Consider the following 14,664-nt stretch of genomic DNA (forward strand, 5'->3'; position numbering starts at 1 on the left):
TCGCGCGGCTGTGGCAGCGAGTGGCCCAGGATATTCATGAAGGCAAATCTATCAACTACTCCAGCGGCAGAAAGGGGAAAAGCGGCCGCAAGTCAAGGCTAACGGAGGAGTTCCGCCTCGACCTCAACCACGCCATCGCACTTACGCCGCTTGAAGACAGAACCAACATTCGTACTTTAGCTGACTCCCTCGGTATGTCTAAATCTACTCTGCATGACTATTTTCTCTCGGGGGTGTTCAGATGCCACACAGCATGCCTGAAACCGATGCTAAGTGACGAGCAGAGAGTTGCTCGAGTTCGGTTTGCCTCTGGATTTGTTCAGAAGACGGGAAGACATGGGCTGCAGATCGACAATATGATGGAGTATGTGCACCTGGATGAAAAGTGGTTTTACCTAGCTAAGGAGAAGCAGCGCTTCTATTTGGCTGAACACGAGGAGGATCCCCATACGACGGTCAAGAACAAGAATTATATTGTTAAAGTGATGTTTCTTGTTGCTGTGGCTCGCCCACGTTGGGATCCTAGGCAACATAAAGTGTGGGATGGGAAAATTGGCTTGTGGCCATTTGCTATCTACGAACCGGCCGAGCGTTCAAGCAAGAATCGGCCTGCGGGGACGTTGGAACTGAAGACATACGCAGTGACTCGTGACATCTATCGGCAGTGTCTTTGCCGGTCGGTCATTCCTTGCATTAAGGCCCTTTGGCCTTCGGGCAAGCGAGTCATCTTGCAGCACGACAACGCAAAACCCCATGTGGCTGCGGATGATCCTGCTGTACTTGCGGCATGTGCGGAGGGCGGGTGGAGGATGCGCCTTCAGCCACAACCTGCTAATTCACCGGATTTTAATGCTCTCGACCTCGGCTTTTTTAGCTCCATACAGTCGCTCCAGCACAAGAAGAAGGCTAAAACTATCGAAGATCTGGTCAACAATGTCGACGAAGCCTTCAAGCAGCTTCATTACAGCGCTCTAGATAGAGTTTTCGTTTCTCTACAATCTGTGCTGATGGCTTCTATGGACGTTGACGGAAGCAACAAGTACGCCATCCCCCATCTTTCGAAAGCCACGTTGACGGATAGCCGTGGTCTTCTCCCGCAGTCCCTAGCTTGTAGTGACAGAATCTATCAGAAGGCAATAAATCTGCTAAGTTCGGCTGATACGAACCGAACTTAGTCTTATATTTTCGGACAGTGTTATGTGTGGCGCTGGTCTTATATTTTCGGACGGAGGAAGTACAACGTTGTTACGCTGTATGTGCACTGCTCTTGTGCGATCATCATGCGTTTCACCTCGCTACATGAGTACAGAACCTGAGCGTGCCGCTGTAGAATCTCGATAACTTTGTCAAAAATCGACAATAGCAGTGATCCAGACGATGCAGATCAGGTCAATACTCAAGTCAAATACAGAGAGTCGAGGTACGGGATGCGTCTTTTCAAACCCCATAAAACTAGAGATCAATTGGAAAGGCAATGCTGGTATTCATCGATTAGACTCGAAAACCAGAAGCTACATTTGCATGCTCAATTTAGAGTTTCTCTTCTTCCGACTAGGCGCGGCGTCGTTTAGCGGGCGACTGCCGTAGTAGTCGTATCTTGCCCTGGAGGCTGTCCGGAATATCGGTGCCATTCTTGAACTTGTTGTACCATATATCCCAGCAGCTACGCAGTTATTCATCCATGGTGTGTTTCGGCTTCATGCACAGATACACAGGCAGCCTGCTAAAGCATGCATCGCAGAAGTATGTCGTCGTTCCGCCACGCGTTCCGTCTGACCGTAGCCAGGAACACACTTTGCAGTTACATTGCACGCGCTTCAGTTGTCCCGAGTGGTTTCGCCACTCATCCACTTGCTTGGCGGAATGGATAGCACGCTCCATGGTCACACCTTCATCTTGTCCTCAGGTCGACGTCGCTGCATGTTCTTCCGGCGCTCAATATATGCTTCCACGCGTGCCTCGAGCTGCTCGTGCTTGTAGTTGTTACTACACACTGCAATCTACTGCCAAAGTGCCACTGGCATGAAGTAGAAGAAAAGAGCAAGGGGCGGATCTCCGCACATCATTGCATCTGGTGTAGGGCCAAATGGCTCCTTCTTTAACTCAGGATAGCTATTCTCCTCCCCATGGCTTGATACGGTGTTTGCAGGAACTCGTGATCACCAGGCATATCCGGATCCGTCCGTCCAGTGGCGCTATGCTCTCGTAGCTTCTCCAAGTCTTGTTTGCTTATACCAGTGCCAGCCAAAAACTTGTCTGAACCACCGAGTGACATTAAAATGTACTCGGCCAAGTGGCGCTCCGCAATGGATTCAGCTGAGTTGGGGTCCTCCTCTTCGCTATCACCCTCTTCATCATCACTGCCACGCCCAATCACAGCAACATCCTCTTCACCTTCTTCGTCTGAATCGTCTTCGTCCACGATGCCATCCTCCTCGATCTCATTGCCAGATTCAAAACCAGCGAAGTCGTCATGGTTATCTCCTTCAATTTTATTGAGATCATCCTCCGAATCACTACACCTTTGTGCACTCAACCTCGTAGAAAACGGCAGTCAAACTCGTAACTTAAAAATTGGCAAATAGGAAAATTACGGTAGGAGCCCCTAATCAGTATTCAATGTTGAAAAAACTGCAATCGACCTCGTACAAGATTTGCGCGACTGGTGGACAATCTCCCTCGGGGAGGCGCGAAGCACATCAAGATGACGCCTGAAGCTAAGGTCCTCCTGGAGGAGTACCTGGATGATAACTGTACCTACACGCTGGACACTATGAGGACAATGTTGATTCTGGACTGTGGCGTTAAGGTGGACACGTCGACGATTAGCCGGCACCTGAAGGGCATGCTGTTTATCGTAAACCAAGTGAGGGTCGAGCCCACAACGTGTAATAGCGATAGCAACATTGAGAGACGACGTGTGTTCGCCGTGAAATTTAAGGAGCATCAAGACGCAGGTAGCTTTGGCGCGAGTCGAGCAGAGCCTATCGTTTAGGCGCGAACCAGTCTCGCAAATCTTGTACGAGGTTGATTGCAGTTTTTTCAACATTGAATACTGATTAGGGGCTCCTACCATAATTTTTCTATTTGCCAATTTTTAAGTTACGCCGTTTTCTACGAGGTTGAGTGCACAAAGGTGTAGACATGATGCTGCTGGCTATAACACATCAAATACAACACATTATATACAACGTAAGCGCACGCATGTTCTATATACATGATAAACACATGGATACCTTCTGATGCGCTGTCAGGATCTTCGCCGTCATCATCGAGCACAGTAGCTTCGCCACCGCTATCATCTTCGTCTGAAGATCCAAAAAGAGAGGTCCCTTGAGCTGTAGGCGCAGTGGGCCTCGGCGGCGTGCGTCTTAGTACCAACTTGAGCTCATCCTCCACAGAGTCATCACTGGATATGCCATTTCCGGATCCGATGTCACCTGCAACACATTATACACACGTGGTTAGGTTGCTAATCAGGCACGTCCGCCTGTGGCTCACGTACCATCGCTTGCATTCACCTCTCGGCTTGTTGGAGGCGAGGAAGCAGTCAAGTTAGGCGTAGCAGCGGGAGGGGAAACCGGCAAAGAGGGGTTTACGTTTGGGGCTTCACTTTCATCAACTGGGGCTGTCAATCCTGCACCGTCGCCTCTAGTCACATGACCTGCATAAAACGTAAGTTATAGTTCCCTATAGAATAGACGAACGCAGGCAATTAAGATCATTCGCACCTTTCGCAGTACACGCAGAGCTCAGCGCTTGGGCAGCTGCCGTTGATTGTGCTGCAGGTGGAAAGTCAAATGCTGATTAGTGATGATATAGCAATAGCAGAAGCATTAGGCCTCGTACCTGCAGCGTAGTGCGCGAGCACGCGATCTAAATCCAAAAAGTAGTCCTTGCCCTCGACTCCGCTTGCTTTTCCGCGAGGCGGAATAAACTTCCACCTCGTCTCGATACAGCTTGCTGGGGGCTTCTTGTGTGTCCATCCGCTCGCTATCAGCCGGGCCCACATGTAGCGCCAGGTTGGCGTCCCGCCCTCGACGATGCGCTCGGCTCGACGTTTGTCGCGCCCATTTTCTCCAACTCCGCGAATTCAGAATTCGTGGAGTTGAAATTCTGAAATGAGGGAAGCTCGCTGGCCACTCAAAAATTCCTGTGATATATGTTAGATGATGTGACGCTTGTGTGTCCGACCTATAGAAACTAGTTATTCAAAAAGTTGGACAGAGACTGCGCTCTTGTCCCTCGCCTTTGTCTTTAACAGAAACTGCGCAACCCATTGACTCGATCATTGTATGGCATGTGACAGCGGCATGCAAAAAAAAACTACGCGCTTACAAAAACCAAGTATAACCTGATCCCTGGACTGTATATATACAGCTTAGATCAGAGGCTTATCATTTCCATAGGATTTGCTAACCCATCTTATACATGCCATCGGGTTGAAGGGGTTAAATTATTGCTTGTCTACGAGTGGTTAGCAAATCGCCTGCTGAATTTGCAGTGTGCGTGACGAAGACTCTCCTCACGCAATCACAAGTTGAGTCTACGATATTACAAGCACTGTCGGGCTAATCACATGTCAGTGAATGATGAAACGCTAGAGAGGGTTGACTCGCTGCGAAAAGCTGGTGCAAAGTCAAAGAAGACCCTCAAGTTTATTGTGGAGAGCTCCAAAGAAAAGGTTCGATTTACATAGAATTATAACAAATTGCTTTTTTATTTAGAGCAATGTCACTGGCGTTTTATTTGTTTGTGGATAGAGAATCGCAACTTGCATCACGCTGTAAACAAAACACATGGCGGGCATTTTTAGCAGATTTCTGGAGGTGCTTATGATTGATGCCACACACTGTACCAATAACGTGCAGAACAAGATTTTTTCGGTCATGGCTCATGATGTATTCGGGTAAAGGTAATACGGGCAGCACGCTATTTTACAGAACGAGCGGAGCGAGACACTGTTTTCAGCTATCCAAGTATTCAAGAAGAAGAACGCTTGTTGGACCAAGTTGCAGTGCGTGATAGTGGACAAGGACTTCACTGAACTTTGCGTTCTGAAAACGATTTTTTTGGAGGTGCGCATACTCAACTGCCAGTTCCACGCTATCGAAAACTTACGAGAAGAGGTGACATGCTCTGATTGCGAGCTCTCTTCTTTTCAGAAGAGTCAGCTTCGGTGGAAGTAAATTTGCTGGTATATGCCAAGACCGAGCGGGAGTACTAGAAGCACCGCCGCTACATGAAACATCTCGTGTGTATGGATTCACATCAAGATGGAAGCGCTATTCTGGATCTAGAGGGTGACAAAAAAATAGAACCGAGCACAGTAGTCGGTGACACGATACGGTGTGGAGTGGAGTCTATTGCAGTTGGTGTCACAACCGAACCGGGTGGTGGCAGTACAGGCGGTCTGAAAGAATTACCGACTGCGTCATCATCCCGTCCGCTCGAAGAATTGGGTGTGGTGTTTCTACTCTAGAGAAACGCGGTTACGTTGGCGAACAGCACGACTCGAGTCGTCTCAGAAGCACATGAAAGAGATTGCCAATTCGTTGGATGAGTGCTTAGCTTGTATAATTTCTTTCCAAACGCGAGCTGAACAGCTACTGTATGGCCGCGCTTCGAAGATATCTTTGGTCTATCATGAGGGATACGATCGAGAGATGAGTTTCGTATCAAACTCGCTCAGTAACCACGTGTGCTCTCTGATTCACGAGCAGAACGTGCACGCGACAGGCCCAGCCTCATATACGTTCTACGAGGTAGCACCAGGGGTGATTTCTATCAAACACAATGCCGAGGAAGCGAACAGTTTGGACGAGCCAAAACTGGAGTACACAATTAACAAATTGACGTGGGAATGATGCAATAGACACACTTAAACCCATCGATAAAACTACGATATGGATATTTGAGTTAGATTTCTCGGTGGATGCCCCCCCCCCTCGTGTCAAGTCGAGCAAACGATGGAACTTTTTCAAAGTTAGAAGCCATTGTTCGGTGGGTCGTTGGGCACAAATGTACCGCCTCTGAGCTAACGAATCGGTGTCAATAATGCGTCCCATATTAAATATCAATTCTAGTAACGGTAACTACCCTAGAAATACTGGCGGTAGCTAGGACTAGCGACTCCCTGCTTCTAAACTGACGGCACTACCGTAAGCCACGGGCTCGGTGAGACACACGGCACCAATGCAACAGCTCGTAAAAACAATAGCTGGCGAAAACAACACTCCAGAGATTGGTTGTCATGACACCCCTTCCTTTGTTATTTTTTATACAAATAAGCTAAAATAAATAGCACGGTGTAAATGTGCAGTATTTCCTACGAAACTAGGTTAAAAGAAATAAAAAACACGGTGTATTAATGCAATTTTGTTACTCCTCGTCACAAACAACTGGAGCTTCGGTGTTATCAACAGCGTGGACACGGAAACGACCGGTGGCATCGCGCGTTCCGACGGGGAATATTCCAGCTCTCACGAAATCCTTGGCAATCACTTCTTCTGGGATTGCATTTCACGCATCCGCTACGATGCGGGAGATCAGCGCGCGCTTTTTTTAGGGGTACTCGGAAAGTCATTCTCAATGTGATGTTGCAGATATAGAGATCGAAAAGTATTATGATAGCAAGTTAGATCACTTTAATCAAAGCTACTTAAAGCACTTACCGCAATTCACTCGATCCTAGTTTTCATGACGGCAACATCCACGGGTTGACTGATCCCTGTAATGCCTGGAGGCACAAACATAACTTCGGTGCAGCACTCTTGTTGAAGTACATAGCGTACAGACGCCATATTATGCGTCTTCAGGCTATCCAGCGAACCTGCAGCCGGTTACCACACCTGCAGTACGGTTTAAAATTATATAATGTAATAAAAAAAACGTTTAAAAAATATCGAATAGATTGTTCGTACTCTCTCGATTCACTCCAGCATCACGCGCTCATCACAGAAGGCCTTGCGCTGCACCGTGTGCTCGACGGCATTTGCACCAAACGCAGGATCCCACACCGCCGTCGCTACTCGTGCACCAGGGACACTGGCAAATACGACAAAAGGGTGGAGTTTGTGTCCCGTTGCTGAAGCAGTAAGAAACACTGAGGAGCGGAAACCATTTACCGCACTCCCTATTGTCAGAAAAATAATAAAGAAAAAAGTTAGAAATATCACAAATTTTAATCTACAATAAAAATAGTACCTTGTAGCACAGCGACAGTTGGCGCCCTAACAAACTCGATTGTTGTTTTTCCGTTCGTGTCGATGTATATTGCCGTTTGGTCCATATTACATACGGCAGCGTACCTGGAGGGACCCGTCTCTCACGCTAATATGCCCTTCTTCACAATTGTAAGTAGAATTGATTGTGAAAACATGCCTCACAGCCTATTTAGCACAAGTTAAGCTAACAAGTTGGCAAAAGGAATTTGATAATAGTAGCAATTGCTGGAATGCCGATTGCGTACATATCGCTTCGAGGTTTTCTTCTTTTGTGAGTAATGCGGCGGATTGTCAAGCGGTTTCGCTTTATAAATCGACGGATATAACGTTACACTTGGCCAACATCAACAGCAAACACTCTGTTAAAACACACAGCGACCTATTTTTTTCGTATGTCGACAGTCCAGTCGTATAGTCTAATTGTACAAGCAAACATTGTGTAAATAAATGTCAGCAAGAAAAATTAATACATGCCTCTTCTCAAGAACCGAATAACGAATGCTAAGTCCGGCACGAGTCAACGGGCTCACAAAGCACTTGTTCGGTGACTTCTGAACAGCTTCTTCTTGGCTTGTACGCTGCTTCTTCCATCGGTACAATGTCGATCGATGAACATGAAGTGCTTGTGCTGTCGCTAGTCACAGTCACATATTCTGCTTCGCTGAGATACTCGATTGCCTAGGCGACAATTATAAATATTATATAATAGTAATAGGAAATTAAGTTTGTGTACCTGAAGCTTCTTGCTATGGCTGGTTTTAGGTCTTTGTGGTATATTTGCACGCGAAAAGTAAAATGGGCGCGATGGCATTGTGGCGGGAAGCACCCTGGAGATCCTTCTTACGGCGTAAAACGTTTTCTTAGAATTGTGAGTTTATTAGCAACGAGACGTTTTACGATTGTCTCATTCAGCCCGTGGCTTACGATACCAAAGTGCCGGAAATACGATCTGCGCCAGGAACGGCATTTAATGCAAAGTGTAGCACAGCAGCGCCAGCCTACTGTTTTCATAGCCCATCTCAAATCTGGTATCGCTTTTAGATCTAAGACAAAAAATTAGTAAAGCCTAGGACAAGGGCAGATCAAGAGCGAGCCTAGTATCGCGCGTAGAGTCGATTAACCGACCGTTTTGAAATAACAGAGAATTTGCATTCGAGTGACTCACTGAATGACAATAATAAAACCAGATTATGTTGGCCGACAGATAGCAGCACCTCCGAATCACACACGTCGCCGCTGTGAAGCGCGTGACACAGTAACGGCACAGTCATAATTAGTCGAGAATAACAATAAGGTGGTCGCTTGTAGCGAAACCATATCTCTAACTCTCTTGAATGCGCTGGTGTCTGACGCCTTTTTTGTATGAAAACATTTGAGTTTTCTGTGCGTCTGTGCGCACACGAATTCACTTTACTCCGGGTAACTTTTCAATACAAACCGCTTACAAATTTGTTGGCGCCAAACGCACAGAAAACACTACCGTGATACACAAAAGTAACAACCATAGCGCGCTGACTGGCATCGCAGCAAAAAGCCAGGGTTTCTCAACACGAGCTGTTATGATCAAGGTGGAGCAGCTTGCGGAGGATCTGCGCTCTACATTACATGTACGAAGATGACGTAGTACGGCTAAATCAGTTTGAGCTCTCTTAGCACGATTGCCGCTCATATAAAACAGCTCACATTACCCTACAGTGAATCGGCCACCATCACAGTCGGCATAGTCATTGCTTTAAGAATGCATAGCTACGCGCCATCACCACCACGACCAATCGATAGATACGCATATATTCACTACGATACGAGGCGCCGTGTAGGTTCTGCGTGTCAGCTACAGATCGTGGTATCTTGAACCTTAAAATCGTGTTTGTCGATATAACGTCGTTCGCGTGATGGCATTAGTGCGATATATTTCCTAGTGTGGTCTGTCATGGCTCCATTGTTGACAGACATTACTAGTACAGCTTTTGGTGCCTTCTCAAACGCTGGCCAATCGGACCTCAAAAGGCTGGTCGCGGGTACGGCAAAGCCTAAGATTTGGTGTAAGGATGGTACAATTTAATCTTTGGCAGTCACAAGTCTCACGTAAGGCCTCCGATCTTACGTAGCGGCCGCTGTAGACAATAAAGTACAAATGGCCAATTTTCGCTGGCTATTTCCTCCATCGTAGGTACTACGCAAGATGCCTGGGTGATGTGGATAGAGCCAGTGATATAGGTATGCAGAGCTCAAATGACTTGATGCAGGGCTCGCCCTGGCGTTAACCGCATAAAATGTCAAAATAAGAATTAATCTTGGGCATGTACAGCCTCCTTTAGTTCTTGGGAGTGAGTAGTGCACCCAACTCGTCGTAAATCGCGACCAGATTTTCCCCTACCCCAGAAGAGGCCCGGTCGACAGAATTTTCGATATCCGTCAAGTATGTATACGTGTATATCATTGTCAGCTACCACTCATTCCGAAAGTGAGGGGGGGGGTGACAGCGAGAGCAGTATGGAAGCCACTAGCGCGGGCTGCTGCGCGTCAATGCAGCCGGTGCTGGGGGCTTGGGAAGCCCGCGAAGCGACCACTTCGAATCTCAGTGTATCGTGTGTAGCGATGAGGAGTGGATAGATTCAACTGAGGAGTCGTCGGCCACTTCCAGCACAGTACACACGGATTCGAGCGTCTCCACACCGCAAACAACAGAGGCACCATCCCTTCAGCGCACTCAATTTGATTCTTGGGAGGACCTGGAGGGCTAACTTCAACAGTACTCGAGGGAAACGTATCAGGTACACTTGACTGTATTTGTTATCGTTGCTAGCCAGGACTCACATATCAAGTGGCATAACCACTGATGAATTGTTTGTTTATTGTGACTAAATAGTGTTTTAGAGTCCGGACGAACAACAAAGTCGAGGTCCGGAGCAAAACAATTCGAGCAAACCCCGGCTCGAAGCAACCAATTCTTCCGGATGAATGGATTTACTACGGCAAGACATTTGTATGTACCTATGCTGGTAAGTACAAGGCCCGAGGACAGGGGGAGAGGAAGCGACAGCAGTCGAGGTCTATTGAGTGCGATGTGCAGGTGTAATATATGTAGTTTCCCCAAGTTGGGTCTCAGCTGGGTACCATTGTATCAGTTGGGTGTAATTTGGGTGGTAGATTGTCTAATGGCATACATGTGTTGTGTACGTAGATTAATGCTTGCGTGCAAGTTGTCGATGCTACGGCACCTACATTTTCTCTGTGGATAACTTCGACACGCTTGAAGCATAACCATCCTCTTCACAAGCACACATTTGAGCAGTATCCACACAATTGAACAGCTCTGGAACCCGAGGTCGTTGGGACTGTGGGTGAGCTGCTGAAGGATGGCGCCAAGAAGAAGCGAATATTGCAGTACAATTTACGATCCTGGACTAGATGTACAAACAGACAGTTACAGTTGTGGGGTGAATGTGCTCCTGGTGTTTGGGCTATTTTGCGGTGCTGAGCAACTTGGGTATCTGGACAAAAAGACATTACAGCTTCTGCGATACCGCTACATACGCATGCTTATCGAAGCGTAAGAAACCAGTTGTACAACAACTTGTAGGTGCTCAGCGCTCAATACACCACTACTTTGTTTTGCTTAGAGTGATGCTGTTGTTTTTTTGTTTGTACTGGTTGGAAGGGATGACATGAAAATCTAACGCCCTAACTTCGCCCCCAAACGCGCTCAGCTTCGGACTTTGACACGGCGCGCACATTCTTAAGTGTGTCTTTCCGGCTATACACGTTTGACGTATACAATTTTGCACTGGCTTCTTGAGTTGGGCGCGTAGTTGGGAGCAGTATGGGGGTTTGTTTGGCACGAGCTGGGTTCGTATTAGGCGAGCTGTGTTCAGTTGGTTGCAGCAGTCTCGTCACATATTTTCCAGTTGGGTGCAGCAAAGAGTGCCTTAGTTCTTAGTATCATACTGTAAAACGACAGCGCCTAGGCAAGAAGAAAGCGTTGTGCCTCACTGACAAGTATGTACTTCGGAGCGCTTCCCATTTTATGTTACTGCCTAAGCTTTACTGGCTCCAGGCCCTGGAGTCCAGGGTAGGTTTAATGAGACCCTACCTAGGAGCGGAGGTCCTACGTAGGGCCCTAAATCGAAGGAGCTTTTGGTAGAAAGGCACAATAAAGACCCCTTGCATCAGATCAGCTTATATGACTAATGTCTACCGATTGCGCTCAACTGTTCGTTTCTTTTTCGCGCACAAACTGCCTGTACAGCGTACAATACGCGACTTTTTGCTACCATTTTCTGTGTTTGTGAGCAAATACCCGAGCTTAATGCTTCTCAGGGGCGTCTGAGCACAACGCCAGATTACAGAAAACAAACAAAACAACGGCAAAGATCGAGAATCTTTTCGTCAACAGCTCACGAATTCATCATACTCATCCATTGAAAAATACGTTTTTGCAGTTAGAAAAATCTTCTTTTTGGCGGTGACACGAATGTTGACCCAGGCGTTTCGATCTAAATAATATTATAAAATGGGTGTGGGCTGCTATGAGGCATTCGCGATGGTGATGAGCAGTTGTCGATTCCCAGTTGGGCGCAGCAACGAGTGATTTTTTTTTAAATAGCATTCTTTTAGAATCTGGCTGTCCTAGATCTTGTTTAGATGAACAGGTTTTAGACAATCTAGGGTACCTAGTACACCCACGCTAATTAGCCCTACCTCGACTAATTGTGGTGTACACCTTTTCCAGTCCAAATTGATCAAAAGCAAGTTACATTCATCAAATACAAAAGCAAAATTGTGAAACGCAACTGCAAGTTCATCGATAACCCTTTTTAAATGATAAATCAGGTATAGTGAGCTCGAATCAGGTTGTAAAGGATACGAAACCAGCGATCTTCAACGTCTAAGCGCGCCAAGGAAGCGCTCATTTCGCGCCAATCTTGCCTTCTCTAGTATTATGCGAGGTCCGGTTCGCGCCAAAACGCCACCACTGCGCGCCATTGAGGCTTTCACTTTCCATTTTGCAACTTCCGGGGCAGCTAAAACATCCAAGATACCAAGCCGCTACGCGCGCTACGCGCTGGAGACCAAGCTTCGAGTCCTGGAGGTGAGGTGTGTGGGAGGAGACCGCTGAGGAGCTTGGTGTTAAGTACAACACCGCCAAGCGTGGGTAGCCAAGCACGTTACGCGTGGAGAGGAGGTATTTGCTCATCCGCGAGGCGGCAAGCTGGGAGGCAAGGTGACAGATGCTTGTCTAGCGTTTTGGCTTAAGAAGCTAGGTGATGACCCCGACCTCACGCTGCGTCAGCTTGCAGACGCTCTTGAGCACGAGCACGGCGTCGTCGTGGCTCCTCAAACTGTGAAGAACCACGTTGACGCAGCATGTTTCACGTTGAAGCAAATGCACAAGGAACCGCAATACATGAACACTATGACAAGCAAGCAGAAACGCCGGACATATCTTGCTGAGCTACAGGAGTTCCAAGCTATGGGAAAGGTCATCTTATACATGGATGAAACAAATTTTAACTTGTGGTCTACACGTACGCGTGGGCGCAGTCTACGTGGCCGCCGTGCAGTGAAGAAGGTGTTTGCTGGCGGTGGCCAAAACATGCACGTCATCGCCTGCATTAGCGAGAACGGATTAGTGTACTACGAGACCAAATTCGGTTCAAACCGCCACGCCAACACGAATGACTTCATTCGCTCGCTTCTGCGCCACATACGGGACGCGTCGGGACTCACGCTAGCTGATGTTGTGCTGGTGCTCGACAACGCGCCGTGCCATTGCCGGGCAGAAAGCGTCTTTGAAGAGGATGAATTTCTAGACGCAAAACTACTTCGTCTCGGTCCTTATTCACCGATGCTGAACCCGATTGTGACGGGGTCATACAGCACCTTGCGCTAGAGGAAGTTATCTTCCGAGAGTATACAAACTCTCAGTGAACGGCCGTTCACAGGTCCCCTCTTTAATTAAAGAGAGCGAAGTGACCTAAATAAGGTAGATTGTAAACTGAGTATATTTAAAGGTAGGTTAAGTTTGGGTTTAATACAAACTATTAGTTACCTATAGAAATGCAATGTCATTTAACCAATGGTTGGCTTTGAACGACCTTGGTACCTTGTACCAAATATCCCGGAGTATGACGTGTCATACTCCTGAAGTGTGAAGTGTCACACTTCATGTAACCAGGGTACACTTAGGGCTACGTACCCCGTTACATCCTCCCCCACTCAGGTTCGGTTTACCGACCAATCAGAATGAAGAGGTGTTCGTCACAAACTCTCATTCTCAAAGTCGAAAACCATCGACTTGGCCACGCGAGCGCGGCGGAGGCTTACTTCACAGTTAGAGCCTCGAGCAGCAACCTGTGCGCTCTTCGTCTAGGTCTCCACTTCGATCGTTATCATGCCTCGTGGCACTGCAAAGAGCGGTGCTAAGACACGCTCCATGGCTGCTGCCGGTAAGGCGCAAGCCAAGAGCACTAAGCCTCACGGCAAAGGCTCTGCACTCAAGGAGGCTAATCAGGTGGCCTTCGAGGCGTTCGGTTCCTCGGGTGACGCGGCTGTGGACAAGCGCGCAAGCAAGCGCCGCAGTCCGTCGCCCTCGTCTTCAGACAATCGTCCGAACCCTCGGTTCGTAGAACGTGAGTTCAACTCGGGCAGTGAAGACGATGCCGAGTCCGAGAGCACTCATGATGCTCCTGCGGGCTCTGTGGGAGGGCACAGCCCAGTGCCCAGTGAGCACAAAGATGACAGCGTGCAGTCGCTTGCTAGTGATCACGGTGATCACAGTCCCAGGGCCTCTGTGCGCTCTGAGAGTCCGGCTGTCAAGGCTAAGGGCGCTCCCAAAGCCGGTGGCGATGAGGAAGAGAATCCTCGCAAACGTCTCTTGCTTGCCGAGGGTCTTGCGCGCTAAGGCCTCTAAAGCCGAAGGCGCCAAGCCCTCAAAGAAGCGTACATCCTCTAAGTCTCCACTCCGCGAGGAGAAGGAGACTCGACGCTCCTATCAGAGTCTCTTCGACTTCTCGGATGAAGAGGAGGAGAAGGAGGAAGAAGAAGAGGAGGAGAAGGGTGCTATCGTTGAGCCCCGGGAGGTCTCGAATGACCTCGACCAGCAGCAGGAGGAATTCCAAGCTGCCCAGCGTGTGCGTGGGGGTTCGGTGGCGGCACCCGTCAGCCAGGGAGCTGCCATCAACTCAAGAGGGTATTGGCCTCCCGAGGAGAGCTCTGGGGCTGACCTCTTCTTAGAGGTCCTCGTCGCTCCTCGTGGCCTTGTGGGCGGCCACACTTCTAGGGGCATCTATGAACGAGCCCTTGTTCAGAAAGAACAGTTGTTCGTCGACAACTTGGATGCTGCTCGGTGTGTGCTTCTCGCGCCACACCGCATTCCCCTTAAGGACTTCACGACCTGTCGTAAGAAGCCCGAGACCCCGGGGTGTTCTCTATCCTG

General features: G+C 48.3%; 2 protein-coding genes across 2 annotated transcripts; both read right to left on the bottom strand.

Moving 5' to 3' along the window:
* Positions 1–2,098: 2,098 nt before the first annotated feature.
* PITG_11708 (uncharacterized protein) lies at positions 2,099–4,012 on the bottom strand (the record flags this gene model as incomplete). The annotated part of the gene is made up of 4 exons (XM_002901188.1): positions 2,099–2,516; positions 3,203–3,440; positions 3,506–3,664; positions 3,850–4,012. 4 exons carry the CDS (start codon positions 4,010–4,012, stop codon positions 2,099–2,101), a joined length of 978 nt encoding a protein of 325 aa, XP_002901234.1.
* Positions 4,013–12,284: 8,272 nt separating this feature from the next.
* Positions 12,285–12,842, bottom strand: PITG_11709 (uncharacterized protein; the record flags this gene model as incomplete). The annotated part of the gene is made up of 4 exons (XM_002901189.1): positions 12,285–12,303; positions 12,399–12,465; positions 12,510–12,681; positions 12,732–12,842. The coding sequence occupies 4 exons, from the start codon at positions 12,840–12,842 to the stop codon at positions 12,285–12,287; spliced, it is 369 nt and encodes a 122-aa protein (XP_002901235.1).
* Between the last annotated feature and the right edge of the window lie 1,822 nt (positions 12,843–14,664).

Source organism: Phytophthora infestans, genomic scaffold (assembly GCF_000142945.1).
Source record: "Phytophthora infestans T30-4 supercont1.22 genomic scaffold, whole genome shotgun sequence".
Taxonomy (NCBI): Eukaryota; Oomycota; class Peronosporomycetes; order Peronosporales; family Peronosporaceae; genus Phytophthora; species Phytophthora infestans.